Source organism: Oryx dammah, unplaced genomic scaffold (assembly GCF_014754425.2).
Source record: "Oryx dammah isolate SB20612 unplaced genomic scaffold, SCBI_Odam_1.1 HiC_scaffold_26, whole genome shotgun sequence".
Taxonomy (NCBI): Eukaryota; Metazoa; Chordata; class Mammalia; order Artiodactyla; family Bovidae; genus Oryx; species Oryx dammah.
In genome coordinates this window covers 92,085,487-92,105,569 of record NW_024070210.1, presented here as the reverse complement: position 1 = coordinate 92,105,569, position 20,083 = coordinate 92,085,487, and the positions used below count along the sequence as shown (strand labels likewise).

The 20,083-nt window shown below is 39.8% G+C and overlaps 1 protein-coding gene across 2 annotated transcripts in view; it reads right to left on the bottom strand.

Annotated features, from left to right (window-relative positions):
- Positions 1 to 19,555, bottom strand: part of WDR41 (WD repeat domain 41) — a 46,793-nt gene extending 27,238 nt beyond the window's left edge. The window contains exons 1-2 of one of the 2 annotated variants that reach the window (XM_040225919.1): positions 19,382 to 19,555; positions 17,149 to 17,264 (exon numbers count right to left, since the gene is read on the bottom strand). In XM_040225919.1, coding sequence (XP_040081853.1) covers positions 17,149 to 17,264; positions 19,382 to 19,432 — 167 coding nt within the window. In that variant the 5' untranslated portion in view covers positions 19,433 to 19,555. The remainder of the gene's footprint in view (positions 1 to 17,148; positions 17,265 to 19,381) is intronic. The other variant, XM_040225918.1, reaches the window with a different exon arrangement.
- Positions 19,556 to 20,083: the final 528 nt, after the last annotated feature.

Genomic DNA, 20,083 nt, shown 5'->3' with positions numbered 1-20,083 from the left:
CCTGGAATGCTGCGATTCGTGGGGTCGCAAAGAGTTGGACACGACTGAGCAACTGAACTGAACTGAACTGAATCAGACCTTAGGGACTTCCTGGTGGTCCAGTAGATAAGACTCCTCGCTCCCAATGCAGGGGGCCTGCGTTCAATCCCTGGTTGGGCAACTAGACCCCACGTGCCACAACTAAGAGTTTGCATGCCACAACAAAGGCCTGACGCAGTCAAATAAGAATAAAATCTTTAAAAAAGAATTATCAGACTTTATTAATAGCATTCTGACTTACTAATATCAATGCACATTAAGTTCTTTAAGCCAACTTAATAAATCTTTATAGAATACTTTATAATTTTTGTGTCAGGTACTGCAAATCCAAAGATGAATAAGACCATTCAGAGAGTTATAGTAACTGTTAGACTAAGAATAAGGGAGATCTATAAATGATCTTTAAAGTCCTTCCTTTAAAATTATATGATTAAACCCTGAAGTGACATAAAACCAAGCTGAGGAAAAGCTACAGTGACAGGCAGTGATATTCCAGGAGTAGACCAAAGGAATCACGTCCTTAGATTCCTTATTTTCTAGGTAAAGGTATTTAGATATTTTAACTCTACTATATTTAAAGCCAGTATCTCTCCTTTGTTCCTCTCAGTTCTGTGGTCTTTCCACATAAATATCCCATCTCCCTTTCGTGTCCTTTGGTTTGGAAAGTTTGGTTTCTGTTTTGTTTTTTTTTAATGAATATTCTTAAAAAGATAGCTTTTCTCTACTCTTTACCATCCATTCACTACAGATCAAAAACCAACCATCTATATTTTGTAGAGTAGAAGATAACCATGATACAAACACTATCAAGAAAAATAATCTATACAGGATTATTCATCACAATGGCTTAATTATAATAAAATCAAGACAGCATTGTTCTCAAGCAATGTCCCAACACAGTGGTATACAGCAGTCACATTGTAACCGTGTCAACTAATTTGTTAATAATGTACTACACAAGTGTGTAAATAACTCATAGGGAATCAAAATCAATTCAAAGTTGTTCTCCTAATATCACTTTTTATTCACTTGAATTCAAGGCTTGCTTTTCTGAATGGGAGAGAAGGAAGTGGTATTATTGAGAGCCAGCTGTGAACTGCATCTGGTTATGGTTAATAACCATTAATAAGTGGTACTCCACGAGCAGCTATGGTGTTTAGAAAATGTGTACTTCCATGCAAGACTGTTAGTGCGTTATCACAAAAATCTGGGCATGCCTTAAACATCTTCATTAAAGTAAACATTGTGAGTTGTGTGTGCGCCATTGGGAGAGAACGGATACTTGAAGACACAAAAACTATTAATACTTTGGCCCTGAGAGTCTCTGTTCTATTGAATTTTGCCCTATAGAGATCCATATAGTCTCCCTACTTCAGTCATATAACACTTCCCTTAACAGTCCAAACTGAGCTTCAAGTTCAAATTTCTCATGCTCAGTTTCAAAGCCTCATACATAGCTACTGTCCTCACTGGTTCTGACAATTCCCATACTCAGTACCTGCTGCAGAATCTTTTGATTACATCTTCTACTGCAGGAGCTAAGAGATTATCCAGGAGATGGGAAATTGGCCTAATAGAGTCTGACAGAGTCCATTAGTAATTTTTAATAAAGAACTACTTATCTTTTTAACAGAAAGGACCTTTTAAAATGTCTTAGTTAACTAGATAGAAACCACACAAAGAATTATTTTTAAACCCATACATAACATTTATTCTGTTTTCAAAACAAAATATATACAAGATATGGAGACTAAAAAGAAAACAATTTTATATTTAAAAACAATTTCTTATGCTTAATTACACAGACTGTCTGAATCAGAATACGAAGCAATGCCTTAAATATCAAAAATACTGCTGGATGTCAATCTTTAACAGCTTATGTTTCTAGGGCTATTGATTTCTTTTTACTTGTACCATGATGAAGAGGAGGGCAGAACTCAAGGTCTTAAGATTTCTTTGGTATAAAATATCAATTTCTATTGATTCTTGAAACTCTTATAATTGCTTTTCTCCCTTTTAGAAGAGTACAGGTTTAAAATATACTTTTTTCTAGCCCTGATTTTTAACTTCTCATTATTGCTTTATCATGTCTGAATCTCATGACTTCACAATGAGAGATGATTGAACAGTTGAGAGTTTAGAAATGAGATACAGAGCATTTCATCTCAAACTTTAATTCAATCAGTGGTGAACAAAAGTTAAATCTAAACAATGCTCAGTCTAAACAATGCTCAATAGTAATGCATGAATCCACAGCCCATTTTTTCCTTTTTATCATTCAGAGGTCAATTATCCAGTTTGTGTATTATTCAGGCTTTTCAATTCTCATATTCTATTGCCTTTTCTTTCTTTTTTTTTTTTTTTTGCTGTTCCAGTATTTATTATTACCTGCTCTAAAGAGGAAACATAAAGCTTTAAAATGCAAACCAGTTTGACTTTGCTCCATACCAGCACCAGCCATAAAATAACTAATAAAGGGATGGAAGATCATTCACAAATGACAATTATCCATTCTCCTAGCATGGATAACTGAAAACTGGCAGCACTGTATCAGCTTATCTCAAATTAGTTTATCCTCATCAGTCAGGCACACACTCTAGCCATCTCCAAATGAGAAATGAAAGTTCAGTCTAAGAATCCCTAACAGTAAGATACACTATAACTATGAAAAGAAGTAAGGAACAATAAAAGAAGTAATTAAATGCCAATAATGTTTAATATAGTCAATGGAAGAAAAAATAGGGGCTATCCTGCCATACAACAATATACAAAATTTTTAAAAATACTCTAAATTAATAGAACCCAAAGATTCAAGTCTAAAGTTAAGATTTTAAGAGAAATCCTTCTTTACTGATACACACAAAATAGTAAGATCTCATATCATGCGTTAGGGAAATGCCAAAATCAATTATACGTGGTTTTTATTTCAAGATCTTAAAATTCAGTGATTGTTTAGAAATGTACTAAAGATATATAAGACATCAATTGTAAGACATACTATTATTTTATGTACTATTAAGGAAAAATAAATAAAAGTTATAAATGAAAGATACCAATTATATGATGTATCCAAATTTTAGAGATGTTACAGTACTGAAAATAGGCTTTTTAGAATCAATGAAATTTAGTAATTATCGTATTTATCTTTCCAATATGGCACTTTCCAGTCCAACACATTTCTGATTACCTCTAGTAGGTTTAAAGGACTAAAGAAATAGTCCTTGTTTCTTGGCATGAAAAAAGAGCTGTAATGAACTAAATTATAGCTTTTCCCTACTCTTTACCATCCATTCACTACATGGCAAAAAAAAAATCATCTGTATTTTGTAGAGTAGAAGGCAACCATGATACAAACACTATCAAGAAAAATAGTTTGAAAAGATGCTCAACATTGCTCATTATTAGAGAAATGCATATCAAAACTACAATGAGATATCACCTCACACCAGTCAGAATGGCCCTCATCAAAAAGTCTACAAACAATAAATGCTGGAGAGGGTGTGTAGAAAAGGGAACGCTCTGCTCTTGCACTGTTGGTGGGAATGTAAATTGATACAGCCACTATGGAAGATGGTATGGAGATTCCTTAAAAAACTAGGAATAAAACCACCATATGACCCAGCAATCCCACTCCTCACGTATACGCTGAGGAAACCAAAATTGAAAAAGACATATGTATCCCACTGTTCACTGCAGCACTGTTTACAATAGCTAGAACATGGAAGCAATCTAGATATCCATCAACAGATGAATGGATAAAGAAGCTGTGGTACATATACACAATGGAATATTACTCAACCATAAAAAGGAATGTGTTTGAGTCAGTTCTAATGAGGTTAGATTACACAGAGTGAAGTAAGTCAGAAAGAGAAAGATAAATATTGTATTTTAATGCATATATATGTTCAGATGGTAAAGCATCTGCCTGCAATGCGGGAGATCCAGGTTTGATCCCCGGGTCGGGAAGATCCCCTGGAGAAGGAAATGGCAACCCACTCCAGTACACTTGCCTGAAAAATTCCATGGACGGAGGAGCCTGGTAGGTTACAGTCCATGGGGGTCACAAAGAGTCAGACACGACTGAGTGACTTCACTTTCACTTATGGAATCTGGGAAAATGGTACTGAATAATTTATTTACAGGGAAGCAATGGAGAAACAGACCTAGAGAAAGACTTATGGACATGGAGAGAGGGGAGAGGAGGGTGAGATGTATGGAAAAAGTAACATGGAAACTTACATTATCATATGTAAAATAGACAGCCAACGAGAATTTGCTGTATGGCTCAGGAAACTCAAACAGGGGTTCTGTGTCAACCTAGAGGGGTGGGATGGCGTGGGAGATGGGAGAGAGGTTCAGGAGGGAGGGGATATACGTATACCTATGACTGATACATGTTGAGGTTTGACAGAGAACAAAATTCTGTGAAGCAATTATGCTTCAGTTAAAAAATAAATAAAATTTTTTTAAAGGCAAAAAAAAAAGAAAAATAATTTGTACAGTGGCTGACATAATAAAATCAAGAAAGCATTGTTCTCAAGCAGTGTGAATAAGCAAACATATAGTCACAATGGTGTGACTCACCTAGAGCCAGACATCCTGGAATGTGAAGTCAAGTGGGCCTTAGAAAGCATCACTACAAACAAACCTAGCGGAGGCAATGGAATTCCAGTTGAGCTATTTCAAATCCTGAAAGATGATGCTGTAAAAGTGCTGCACTCAATATGCCAGCAAATTTGGAAAACTCAGCAGTGGCCACAGGACTGGAAAAGGTCAGTTTTCATTTCAGTCCCAAAGAAAGGCAATGCCAAAGAATGATCAAACTACTGCACAATTGTACTCATATCACACACTAGTAAAGTAATGCTCAAAATTCTCCAAGCCAGGCTTCAGCAATACGTGAACCGTGAACTTCCAGATGTTCAAGCTGGTTTTCGAAAAGGCAGAGGAACCAGAGATCAAATTGCCAACATCCGCTGGATCATGGAAAAAGCAAGAGAGTTCCAGAAAAACATCTGTTTCTGCTTTATTGACTATGCCAAAGCCTTTGACTGTGTGGATCACAATCAACTGTGGAAAACTCTGAAAGAGATGGGAATGCCAGACCACCTGACCTGCTTCTTTAGAAACCTATATGCAGGTCAGGAAGCAACAGTTAGAACTGGACATGGAACAACAGACTGGTTCCAAATAGGAAAAGGAGTATGTCAAGGCTGTATATTGTCACCCTGCTTATTTAACTTCTATGCAGAGTACATCATGAGAAACGCTGGGCTGGAAGAAGCACAAGCTGGAATCAAGATTGCCGAGAGAAACATCAATAACCTCAGATATGCAGATGACACCACCCTTATGGCAGAAAGTGAAGAGGAACTAAAAAGCCTCTTGATGAAAGTGAAAGAGGAGAGTGAAAAAGTTGGCTTAAAGTGCCACATTCAGAAAACGAAGATCATGGCATCTGGTCCCATCACTTCATGGCAAATAGATGGGGAAACAGTGGAAATGGTGTCAGACTTTATGTTTGGGGGCTCCAAAATCACTGCAGATGGTGATTGCAGCCATGAAATTAAAAGACGCTTACTCCTTGGAAGAAAAGTTATGACCAATCTAGATAGCATATTGAAAAGCAGAGGTACTACTTTGCTAACAAAGGTCCACCCAGTCAAGGCTATGGTTTTTCCAGTGGTCATGTATGGATATGAGAGTTGGACTGTGAAGAAGGCTGAGTGCCGAAGAATTGAGGCTTCTGAACTGTGGTGTTGGAGAAGACTCTTGAGAGTCCCTTGGACTGCAAGGAGCTCCAACCAGTCCATCCTAAAGGAGATCAGTCCTGGGTGTTCACTGCAAGGACTGATGTTGTAGCTGAAACTCCAATACTTTGGCCACCTGATGCAAAGAGCTGACTCATCTGAAAAGACCCTGATGCTGGGAAGGATTGAGGGCAGGAGGAGAAGGGGACGACAGAGGAAGAGATGGTTGGACGGCATCACCGACTCGATGGACATGGGTTTGGGTGAACTCTGGGAGTTGGTGATGGACAGCAAGGCCTGGCATGTTCATGGGGTTGCAAAGAGTCGGACACGACTGAGCGACTGAACTGAACTGAAGAATGATTTGCTTATTCTAGAAATCTTTAGTATGCTTTAACTATATATTTAGCATTAATTTTATATATTTATATGCTTGATCCTGAAAGTAAAGATCAATGAGCTAAGTTTCTGTCTTTGAAGGGCTCACAGTCTGCAGTATGATGGAATGCTACAGGGTCCAAATTATTAGCCCACTGAGAATTCTGTTATGCTTATTTCAATTTATAGGAATCAGTTCCTGTAAACACCTTCCTTTGAATAGTTCAGCAAAAGTATTCTCATTCTTGCAAACTGTAGGCTGAAAGTACAGCAAAGGTTCACAAAGATTTGTATAAAATAAAGTATTACCGCAAGTAATTCCTATGGCCATCACTTAAGTGCTTATATAATAGTTCTTATTCAGGAGAATTTATTTTAATTAAATCAAAGGTGCTACGGATTCAAACATAACCTTAAAGGATATAAAAAAAGATAAGCCATAAACCTAAACATAAACTTTCTTGTATTCAATATTTAGATAACCATAAAGTCCTGGAAAAATAGAGTATTATTATGACAATGCAGAAGTCCTTTCCAACAAACCCCAAAGTGCTTTCTAATCATAATGCAACTAAAATAGTATATAGTTTTTATAATAAAGTTGAAAAATGCTAATATCAGAAACTAGACAAAAATAAAAAATAATAAAATTTTCATTTAAAATAAACCTTTACTTACCCTGATGCTAGAATTACTTGAAGAAAATTAGAGAAGTTTGTAGACAGAAACTTGTAAGAGAAGCTGAAGGCAACTTCAAAGCATTTTCAGGAACCATAGATATTTATGTTGCTGACTCTTTCATGATCTACTCTAGCATCAAAAAATTTTTCCCTTGACTAAGTAACACAAAGAGTCAGACATGATTGAGCAACTAAGCACAAGCACATGTATTTAATTAACACAATTCTAATATAAACATCTCACAAACAGAATAAAGATGGAAAAATCTTTAATTCCCACACTTATTTGCAAAGGTAAAATCTTTGATAAGCTTTCGTCTCCCCCAAATCACAAAGTTAAATGACATCAAGTTTATAGGTATTTATTAGAATACAAAAAAATCTGTGTGACTTAAATTGGTGGGAAACTACATTTCTCTGAGCTCAAATACCTGTGAAGGAACTTCTGCTGCTGCTGCTAAGTCGCTTCAGTTGTGTCCGACTCTGTGCCACCCCAGAGACAGCAGCCCACCAGGCTCCCCCGTCCCTGGGATTCTCCAGGCAAGAACACTGGAGTGGGTTTCCAGTTCTTTCTGCAACGCGTGAAAGTGAAGTTGCTCAGCTGTATCCGACTCTTTGCAACCCCAAGGACTGCAGCCTACCAGGCTCCATTGCCTTCTCTGGAAGGAACTTCTACTACAGAAATAGCCTTGGCCTCTCTGTCCCACTGAGTAATAAGTAAGTTTAAAGAACTCATTGAGTATGCTCAGATCAGACCCTTCTGGGTTCTCTGAGATTTGTCTGTTCATAGCGAGGGAACAAGGAGGGCCTGGCAACCCACTCCAGGATTCTTGCCTGGAGAATCCCATGCACAGAGGAGCCTGGCAGGCTGCAGTCCATGCAGTCACCAAGAGTCGGACACGACTGAGCGACTAAGCACAGCACTGCACAGCAAGGGAACAGTCTGGCTTGCTCTTACTTTTGGGGTAAACTTACATCTGAATGGGAAGTTTGCAAATGTCCAGCTGTACCAGCAATTCAGTGAATAAGTCTACATAACTCACGGTGAAAATTAGGAAACCCACTGTGGTTGTATATCAAAGCTACATCCTTTAATCCAGCTTTTTGCTAGCTGGATTGCAGCTAGTAATCCAGCTATTAAGCTGTATGGGTTCATGTCTATGTGTGTGATTCCTACTTCTAATAATACCCAAGAAAAAATATACTGAAACAAAAAAAATACCTTTTAAATTGGAGGGTTTTTCCCTCTATATAAAATATACATCATTTAAAACTGTTCATTATGAAGAATTTAAATACATATAAAAGTGAGAACAGTATAACGAAAATCTCCAGGTACTCATCACATGTCTTCAATAATTATCAACTTATGACCAATATTGTTTCATCTGTACCATAGTCAATACCCGCCCCCCTGCAGATTATTTTGATGCAAATCCCATATTTCATCAATAAATACTTCAATACATATTTACGTCACAAATAAGTTAACATTTAATTCCTTAACATCACCACAATGTAATCAAATTTGTCGCACAATGTTTTTTAAGTACATTAGAAGAGCTAGTGAAAAGTGAAAGTTGGACACTCAGTCATGTCCAACCCTCTGCGACCCCATGGATGATGCAGTCCATGAATAAGGTTCATATACTGCAACTGATTGTTATATCTCTAGTCTCTCTTATTTTATTGATTCTTTCTTCATATTTTTTTTCCTTGTAATTAAGCATTTGTCTTCAGAGTTCTCACAGTCTGGATTTTGTTAGCTACCTTCTTGTGTTATCATTTGATATGCATCTGTGTCCCTTGTGTTTCTAGTAAACTGAGACATCTAGAGACTCAATCATATTTAAATTTGACTATTTGGTAAGACTACTTCATAAGGAGGTTATATTCCCCAACAGGAAATACAATTTCTGGCAATCTTTTGTCTGTGTGCGTGTTTGTGATGTTAACAGCTATCAATAAGCATTGCCTAAATCTGTTATTCTATTAGAGATGGCAAAATAAGAGTCCAATTCTATGATTCTTCCTAGCTTGAATCCTTCTATAAAGAAAATGTCCTCTCATCAAACATCACTGATCTCAAGACAGAGTTGGTATAGAAAGGCAGGATAGGTCTTGACTTGCAGATACCCCTTCAAGACAGGACCAGCGGCCCAGTTATGAGGAAGGTGGTTAATCTGCCTCCAGCTGTTGACTTCAACAGTCCATTTCAGCTTTCAAACTGTCTCTCTGGAGAAGGAAATGGCAACCCCCTCCAGTATTCTTGCCTGGAGAATCCCACGGACAGAGGAGCCTGGCAGGTGATGGTCCACAGGGTCGCAGAGAGTCTGACATGGCTGAAGCGACTAAGCACGCCTGCAAACTATCTCAGCTGGCGCCCAGTGCCTGGGACATGAGCAAGGCGGTAGCAGCCAGGGCACAGTCCTGGACGGCCCTCAGCCAGTGTCCAAGCAATGCAGGTTAGACAGTCCTCGTTATTTCCCTAAAGCAGGACCATCTAAAGAGCATTCTTTCCTCCAGAGCTCCATACTGGGCTTACAGACACTTGGTCAAATCACCATCACAGTTTAAGATGGCTCCCCAGTCCAATCCTGCTTCTTCCCTTTCCTTTCGTATTTCTAACAATCCTTTTCATGCTTAACTCCATTTTATTGTCTACTTCCCAGGGAACTGAGGTATTAGGAGGATCTAAAAGGTCTTCACCGACTAAGGTCCGTCTAGTCAAGGCTATGGTTCTTCCTGTGGTCATGTATGGATGTGAGAGTTGGACTGTGAAGAAAGCTGAGTGCCAAAGAATTGATGCTTTTGAACTGTGGTGTTGGAGAAGACTCTTGAGAGTCCCTTGGACTGCAAGGAGATCCAACCAGTTCATTCTAAAGGAGATCTGGGGTGTTCTTTGGAAGGAATGATGCTAAAGCTGAAACTCCAGTACTTTGGCCGCCTCATGTGAAGAGTTGACTCATTGGAAAAGACTCTGATGCTGGGAGGGATTGAGGGCAGGAGGAGAAGGGGATGACAGAGGATGAGATGGCTGGATGGCATCACTGACTCAATGGACGTGAGTCTGAGTGAACTCCGAGAGTTGGTGATGGACAGGGAGGCCTGGCGTGCTGCGATTCATGAGGTCGCAAAGCATCGACACGACTGAGCGACTGAACTGAACTGAACTGAAATGGTCTTGACTACTGATTTCTATTTTCTAAATGTTATTCTTAGTTTTAGAAAGAAACTAAGAATATCTTTAGAAAGATATTCTTAGCTTTAGAATATTTTCTTAAAGGTGTAACATATCGTTCACTGTTAGTGAATTATCAAACTGTACTGTTTGTCTAGATCCCTGTGAATGTACAGCTTCACAGTCACCCTAGGGGTATACTCTGGCCTCCAGCCTGGCATTTCATGGGTCATCTGATTCTTTTCCAGTCATGATCACCATCCTACATAACCTTGTCTGTTTCCTGGAGAAGCAAGGGATGGTCAAATGAGCAACAGAGAAAACTATTCTTAAAATGTGTTATGAACTCAGTTTGGTTTAATGTGTCAAATGCTCGAGTATTACATGCAATTTTAGCACAGTCCATTTTTTGGAAGACTCTTGCTGAGGCTTAGCCTTCTTTAGTGATCTCCCAATCAATATGACCCTCACTTCATGTTCAAAAAATACTAAAGAAGAAAAGAAAAGGCAGCTGTCTGTTAGGTTATACAGGATTTATTTGGTATCTTCAAAAACCAATCTGAGAAAATTTTCCACTCACTGGTTTTAGCTGAGCCACCGAGAAAACAAGAAAATCCTTCTGCAAAATTCTCAATAAAATGATATTATCTAAAGACCTGAAGCGTGAAACCTGGATTACAACAGTTGACCAAAAATCCAGAAGGTGATGTCCATAAAAACTAAATAAAAACATAAAAGGAATAATGATATACTATTTAAAAACTGGAAAGGTATTTCTGTAATTTGACAATGCATAAATAATGTACATATGTAGTGGAAAGCTATATCTGAACTATCTAAACTATTACATTAAGAATGAAAACACTGTGCTCTTCTGTTTATAACAGTTACATCATTTGTGTATTTTTTATGTACTTCTTACCAATAATGACTCTTTCAGGTTTTTTTTAAGTACACTACAGAATTAAATTTTTTCAAACAAAAGTTCTTCAGGTCTGCAACTGAGTGAAAAACTTCATACCTAATTATATGCAAATTCTGACGTAGTCATGACTTGGAGACAAAGAATTAAATGTGGTTCATATAGTAATATGTTCACCTGACTGCAAAAGCCAAAAAAGTTGGCCTTTTTAAAAAATCTATTCAAGACATTTAGATGCACTGTGGTATACAGGAAACATGGCCAACAATCTCCCTCCCTATATCCACCACCTTCTGCAATAGGATTTAGTTGCTTCTCCCATCAAGAGACAGAGTTCACGCATCAACTGACTAAATTCATGCCAGCTTGACTTGCTTTAACCAATGAAACAGCAGCAAACATACTGAAAATAGACTTGAAGAGCTTTGCACTGGGGCTTGCCCTTTTACCAGTGTTTAAATTCCATCCCTATTGAACTAGCACTCGAGCAACCACATGGAGAGATCCCCAGTCATCCCAGCTGAGACAGCTGTAAACCTGCCACCCCAACCAATCCACCAGGCGGCCACATAAACACAATACGAACCTAAACAAGGTCAGCTGATCCTGGCACAGGCAATAGAGCCCATCGAGCCGAGCCTACCCAAATGTCACCCCACAAAATAGTGGAAGAAACTGTTTGCTTTCGTTGCTGTTGTTCAGTTGCTCAGTCATGCCCAATTTTTGCGACCCCATGGACTGCAGCATGCCAGGCTTCCTTGTGCTTCACCATCTCCCAGAGCTTGCTCAAACTCATGTCCACTGAGTTGGGGATGCCATCCAACCGTCTCAACCCCTGCCACCCACTTCTCCTGCCCTCAATCTTCCCAGCATCTGAGTCTTTTCCAATGAGTTGGCTCTTCACATCAGGTGGAGCTTCAGCATCAGTCCTTCTAATGAGTATTCAGGGTTGATTTCCTTAGGATTGACTGGTTTGCAGTCCAAGTGACTCTCAAGAGTCTTCTCCAGCACCACAGTTCAAAAGCATCAATTCTCTGGCACTCAGTCTTCTTTATGGTCCAACTCACATCCATACATGACTACAGGAAAAACCACAGCTTTGACCATATGGACCTTTGTTGCCAAAGTGATGCCTCTGCTTTTTAGCACACTATCTAGGTTTGTCATAGCTTTTCTTCCAAGGAGCACACATCTTTTAATTTCATGGCTGCAGTCACTGCTTGGGCAATAGATAACTGATATTCTCCTCTATAGCTCTGTACTATTGACAAAACAGTTACTACTGAATAACTGAAGTATACACAAGTGGTAAAGAACCTGCCTGCCAACATGTGGGTTCGATCCCTGGGTCAGAAAGACCCCCTGATAAGGGCATGACAACGCACTCCAGTATTCTTGCCTGGAGAATCCCAGAGACTTCGGAGCCTGGCAGGCTACAGTCCATAGGGTTACAGAGTCAGGCACAACTAAAGAGACTTAGCCTTCACACAAGCACCACACTGGGAAAATGCAATCAAATATCAATATCTGTACAATGATCCTTATTCTACAAGATGGCCTTTTCTTCAAATTCTTCAAACTATGTAATAAGAACAGTCAAGAAGACATTTTGAAGGATAGCTGCTGCTGCTGCGTTGCTTTAGTGGTGTTCGACTCTGTGTGACCCCACAGACAGCAGCCCACCAGGCTCCCTCATCCCTGGGATTCTCCAGGCAAGAACACCAGAGTGGGTTGCCAATTCCTTCTCCAATGCATGAGAAAAGTGCAAGTGAAGTCGCTCTTAGCGACCCCATGGACTGCAGCCTACCAGGCTCCTCTGTCCATGGGATTTTCCAGGCAAGAATACTGGAGTGGGGTGCCACTGCCTTCTCTGGTTGAAGGATAGCAATCGACGTGAAATCTTAAAAATCTGAGGACCATGTGCTCATACAATAATTTGGCTAGACTTGTCCCTGGTTTGTAATTGAGCCACGGGATATCATCCTGACCTCCCAACCTGGGGGCACAGGGAAGGGACAACACGTAGAGGACTGGAAACTGAGTTCAGTCATGTGGCAAATAAGTGAGATAATCATTCCCATGTAATAAAACCCCAATAAAATTCTGGACACCCAAAGTCTGAGGGAGCTTCCTCACTGGTGATGCCCACTGATGCACTGAAAGGGGGACGTGTCCTGAGGACACAGAATAGAAGGTATCATTCTAGACCTTACTCTTTGTATCTCTTCATTTGGCTAGCCCCGACCATATCCTTTATAATAACACAGATGGTTAACAGACACATAAAAAGATGTTCAACATCACTCATTATCAGAGAAATGCAAATCGAAACCTCAGTGAGGTACCATCTCATGCCAGTAAGAATGGCTGCTATCAAAAAGTCTAAAAACAATAAATGCTGGAGAGGGTGTAAAGAAAAGGGAACCCTCTTACACTGTTGGTGGGAATACAAACTAGTACAGTCACTATGGAGAACAGAGTGGAGATTCCTTAAAAAACTGGAAACAGAACTGCCTTATGACCCAGGAATCCCACTGCTGAGCATACACACCGAAGAAACCAGAACTGAAAGAGAGATGTGTACCCCAGTGTTCATCACAGCACTGTTTATAATAGCCAGGACATGGAAGCAATCTAGATGTCCATCAGCAGATGAATGGATAAGAAAGCTGTGGTACATATACACAATGGAATATTACTCAGTGATTAAAAAGAATGCATTTGAATCAGTTCTAATGAGGTGGATGAAACTGGAGCCTATTATACAGAGTGAAGTAAGTCAGAAGGAAAAACACCAATACAGTATATTAACGCATATATATGGAATTTAGAAGGATGGTAACAATAACCCTGTATGCAAGAGAGCAAAAGAGACACAGATGTATAGAACAGTCTTTTGGACTCTGTGGGAGAGGGCGAGGGTGGGATGATTTGAGAGAATAGCACTAAAACATGTATATTACATATATGAAATAGATCGCCAGTCCAAACTTGATGCATGAATTCGATGCAAACAGGGCACTCAGAGCTGGTGAACTGGGACAACCCTGAGGGATGGGATCAGGAGGGAGTTGGGAGCGGGCTCAAGATGAGGGACACATGTACACCCATGGTTGCTTCACACCAACGTATGGCAAAAAACTATTACAATACTGTAAAGTAATTAGCCTCCAGTTAAAATAAATAAAATTTTAAAACCTGTAATCGTAAATATAGTGCCTTCCTGAGTTCTGTTGGTCACTCTAGAGAATTATCCAACCTGAGGGGATAGTGAGAATCTGTAGCTCACTGGCCAGAAGTGCAGGTGGCGTGGGAGCCCCAGAGACTGCAGCTGTGGCTGTGGTGAAGGGGCTGGCAAGCAGGCCTGTCCTCCTAACCTTTGAAGCTCAACACGACTCCAGGTATCGCCAGAGCTGCACCACATGTGGGGCAGTCGACTAAACACCAAAGACATAAGGACAGCAGAGAAGACAAGGTAAAGGATATCAGCGATGATACGGAGAACTGGAAATAATCACGGTAGCAGTCACCCACTGAGTTCAAAATGGATGAAAATATTAAAGGTGGTATCAAAGACAAAAGAGAAAATTAAGAGATGATAGTGGAGGAGTTGACAGAGACGAGAGAAGTGGGGTTAGGGATTCAGGATGGCATGCAACATGTACACTTACTAGTTGAGGGAGTCATTCATTCATTTAACAATTATTAGTTACCTGCTACATGTAAGGCACCATGCCAGGTACTAAAGATACTGTGGAGAATAAGAAAAAAAAAAAATGTCCCTCACTCTCATCTAGAGAGAAAGATAAATATTATACAGTTACACAATTACTTGTGTAATCGTTATTTGTGATAGAGGCTACAAAGGATAAGCATACAGTTGAACAGAGGCTTAATAAAACAGATCTACAGATCAATAACAAGCTAAATCTACAGTCCTAACACCTATACACCTTCTCTATTTGCAAATATAACACAACATTATACGTGTTAGCAAGGAAGTACAGAATAAGGTACATTTTCCCATGCACCTGATCAATTAATCTATGACAAAGGATACAAGACTACACAATGTTGGAAACAGAGTCTCTTCAACAAACGGTGCTGGGGAAACTGGACAGCCACATGTAAAAGAACGAAATTAGATCATTTCTTGACTCCACACACAAAAACAAGCACAAAATGGATTAAAGACCTAAATGTAAGATCGGACATTATAAAACTCTTAGAGGAAAACATAGGTAGAACACTCTCTGACATAAATCACAGCAAAATCATTTTTAACCCATCTCTCAGAATAATGGAAATAAAAGCAAAAATAAACTAATGGGACCTACTTACACTCAAAAGCTTGTTCACAGCAATGAAACAATAAACAAAGCAAAACAAAACCCCACAGACTGAGAGAGAATATTTGCAAATGATGAGACTGATAAGGGATTGGTCTCCAAAGTTCATAAACAGCTTATGACACTTAACAGCGTCAAAACAAACAACCCACTCAAAGACTGGGCAGAAGACCTGAACAGACATTTCTCTATAGAGGACAAACAGATGGCCCTGAGGCACGTGAAAAGATGTTCAAAACTGCTAGTTATTAGAGGAATGCAGATCAAAACTACAGTGAGATATCCCCTCACACCTGGTCAGACTGGCCATCATCAAAAACCTACAAACAACAAATGCCGGAAGGGAAGTGGAGAGAAGGGAACCCTCCTGCGATATTGGTGGGAATGTAAATTGGTACAGGCCATTATGGAGAACAGTATGGAGGTTCCTTACAAAATTAAAAATGGAGCTACCAAATGACCCTACACCCCACTCCTGGGGATATACCCAGAGAAAAACATGGCCTGAAAAGATACACGCACCCCAGTGTTCACTGCAGCACTGTTTACAATGGCCAAGACACGGAAGCAACAGAAATGTCCACTGACGGAGGAATGGATAAAGAAATAAATATATATGTGTGCATATATACATATATATATATATATAGAGAGAGAGAGAGAGAGAAGTGGGGGAATATTACTCAGCCATTACAAAGGATGGAGGAAGGCCCTATGCAGCAACATGGATGGGCCTAGAGAGCGTCATACTGAGTGAAGCAGAGGAGATCTATCACATGACATCCCTTACATGTGCAATCCAAAAAGAAACGACCCAAATAAACTTATAAAACAGAAAGACCCACAGACTTAGAAAATGAACTCACAGTTGCTGGGGGGAAGGGATAGTTAAGGACTTTGGGAAGGTCATGTACACACTGCCATATTTAAAATGGATAACAACAAAAACCAACTGAATAGCACATGGAACTCTGCTCAACATTATGTGCCAGCCAGGATGGAAGGGGGTGTGGGGGAGAGTGGATACATGGATATGTATGGATATGTATGGCTGAGTCCCTTCACTGTTCACCTGAAACGGTCACAGCATTGCTAACTAGCTATAACCCAATAAAAAATGTTTTTGGTGTTAAAAAATAAAAAAACATTTTGAATAACAAAAAATTCAGATTAAATACTTTCCTAATCTTCTACTGAAAATAGTACCTTCCTGGGAGGTACCTGATATTTAAACATTTTGTGTGTATGTGGGGTGTGTGTGTGTATGTGCGCATGTGTGCACGCGTTCACTCATGTCTGACTCTGCGACCCCCTGGACTGTAGCCCGCCAGGCTCCTCTGTCCACGGAATTTTCCAGGCAAAAATACTGGAGTGGGGTGCCATCTCCTTCTCCAGGGGATCTCCCGACCCAGGGGTCAAACCCGCATCTCTTGCGTCTCCTGCAGTGGTGGGCGGACTGTTTCCCACTGTGCCACCTGGGTTGGTTCTTTAGATTCACCTTAACATACAGTTAAAACTCCCACCAACATTTTAAAGTCACACATCTCCTTTAAACTAACAAGAGTATTTGTTGAGTACTCAAAAACAATAACAAAAAAGAAACCCAAAACTTTGAATAAGCAAAAATAACCATCAAATCACCAGAAATGATACCCTAACTTCTGAGCAAAAAGACTTCAGACACATATTTCATCAAGCCACTGGGGTCAATTTCTACTAAATGCTATTACTGATCAGTTCCAAAATTTTTAGAAAAGCTGGATTAATTCTGAAGTTGTTTTTAATATAAAATTTCAAAAAAACAAACTCTTTCCAAACAGTAGTCAATTGGGTAACTAGAGCTGCTTACCTGGAGTCATCTAACCGTACCAGATACCGTACAATGTCATGATGAGCTTTCAGTACAAGCAGTTCAGTGTAGGGGTTCTGGGTTTGTTCTTCACCTATTGTCTGTAACGGAGATTTCTTGTAATGGGGTAACAGAAAAAAACATAAAATGATTTATGATAAAAGATGATATTGGAATAAAACTATATGATATACATCTAAGAACACAAGATTTTAGAAACTGTAATATATGGTATCCTAATACTATATATTATTTCCCCTAATATTAAGTAACTGCCAATTTAACATAAAACATTTCTCTTAGCACAAATCCACATCATAAATTTAAATATTTTCAGGTCAAAATAAATTTTAAAGGATGCATTTTGTTTTATGGAAATTATACCTCAATAAACCTGATCTAAAAAACTAATGGGCCAAACCAACACAATATTTTTAAATGGGTGTTTCTCAAAATTTGGCAGAAATACAACTTTAAGTCAAAGGGGTAAAATATAACATAGGCTAAAACAGTGCCTACCCCATTACAGGCACTCGGCACGTGTACTGAATGAACAAAGGAAAAATGAAATAATTCATAGTCAATGAATTCAATAAATTCAACTTTGGACAATATCAACAAAGATAATTGGTAAATTTACACAGTATGATGCTTAGTCCTAAGACCTACACACCTTCATTTCTATTTGAAAGTATATGAGTGGCAGTCCATATGTCAGACACTGAATAAAGGACATATGGCTTATAACTCACTGAATAATTCTGTAAGGTCGATCTTACCAATTCCATTCCTATAGTCAAATCCAGTACTATTTCATGATAAAACTTGTTTCCTTAACCTCTAAATTGTAGCTTCTCAAACATGACAATACTGACATTTTGGACCAGGTAAGTCTTTTGTTGAGGACTTTCCTGCACATTTCAGAATGCTGAACATCATTCCTGGCTTGTACACACTACATGTCAAGAGAAATCAAACTTCTCCCTGAACCTCTCAACAGTGACAATGAAAAATGTCTCCGGACATTGCCAAATGTCCTCTAAGGGGCAAAACCATGCCAGTAGGCAAACACTGCTTTAAACTAGAAGCCTAGATACAAAGTTCCTGCATAATGAACAAAAAATCACTGGTTCAGAATTCACAGCAGTTACAAAACACAAGTACTTTTACATGAAGAAATGTACAATTTAACACTCATTAATGTTAAAAAAATTAACTCAAAGCAGTAATTTTTTCATTTATCCCATCACCCTTCTAGCAGTGGTTCTGATGAGAAAAATGCAAGAAGTTTGAAAACTGTACACTACTTCCTCCAAATGAAAGGTTGCTAAACAGGGCAGAATTAGTTAATAAAATTCTATGATTAAAAAAAGAATTGGGTTAATAAGGAATTGTCATATATATCACACACAAACTAGTCAATTTTCCACAATTCTTCCACAATCTTTAGAATTTAAGCCTATCTGTAATAAACCTAATTTTAAATAAGAAATACTTTTTAAGACAACGATAATAAGCCTGAACTGCAAAGATATGAGGAAGTTAAAATGGAGAAGACTGCTTACAACACAAGTTTTTTTTAACAATCAAAAATATTCCCTATAAAAAATAGAGAGAATTCAACATGAATCCTATTCTTGAATAGCATTTGAAATAAATTCCAGATCTCAATACTTGCCAGGTTCCAAAATTACTTTATTCTCAACATTTAAGTCTATTCAGCTATTCAGGCCCATGAAGAAAGTGTGACTATGGAACTCAAAATAATTTTAACTTTTAAGCAAATTATTGATTTTAAAAATAATCACATCTTTTTTGGTTTTATAGAATTAATGAAATTAATTTCATATTCCCTGAGCATGCATCAGTTGATGTTGGGAAGTGAAAAAAATATCAAACAAAAGTGTCAATCTGCAGTCACACCGTCTTACTCTCTACTAAATCGGATGCTTTTAAAATTAGAATGAGACTGCTTTAAGTAGGCAGAAGACTGGTTGGGCGTCCTTGATTCTGTCGTTGGACTCCCATCAGTTTCCGTCTCCACACCTCCTGGAAGTGGGGTCTGCCTCGCAGGGAAAGGGCCCCCCACCCCCGCCGACCTCGCCCTCGGAACCCGCAGGCCCCGCCTCCGCCGGGTCTCCCACGTCCGGATGCGAGCCGGGCTCAGACAGCAGCCACAGTTCGGGCAGGCTAGGCCACTGCAGCGGCAGGCAGGGTCCACCCAGGGATTTACCTCGGCCAGTCCCTGTGGTTCTCGGCCTCCCCCGATCAGCCATCGCAACATCCGGGCAGCGACGGCGTCCCGCGGGCCCCGGCCCAGGTCAACCCCAACTCCGCGCAAGCCCGGAGCGCAGCACAGCGCACCCTCTGATACCTGCCGGCTCAGGTCTGCCCCAAAGACCCGTGAGCGCGAAGTGGAGCCCACCCCAGAGGGAAGACTTTTGTCCCCAAAGAGCTGCCGTACCCAGCTGCTAGAGGTTTGCTTTAGCGTAGCCACCAGGGGAGCAGCAGCCTAAAGCTAGGGTGTCCGCAGAGGTTCAGAGGCGTACGCTACACCCAGTGAGCATGCGCGGGGCGTTGCCCGGTTTGCGCGCCCAGATTGGGTCGTTGGAGCGGCCCCTAGTGGACGTGCGTGACGCTGCAGCTGGAGCCGGCAGAGCAAGTTCATGCTGAGAATACTACCCTCCTTTTTCAGATGGCTTGTGCATTTTTTATTTGGCTTGGGGATCAGGAAATCTTTCCCTCTCCCCGCGGTTTCCTAAAGCGCTGCCTGGAGAAGGTGCACTTCCCTAAACCCCTTCATCTGGACTAATCCAGTGGCAGATGCATACACCAGAACTTAAGGACTAATCTTCTGGTCTAGATTCCTCCTTTGCTTTCTTTTAGGGCAGCTGAGAAAGAAGCTCATAAAAGTATACTAGAGAGACCTCAGGAA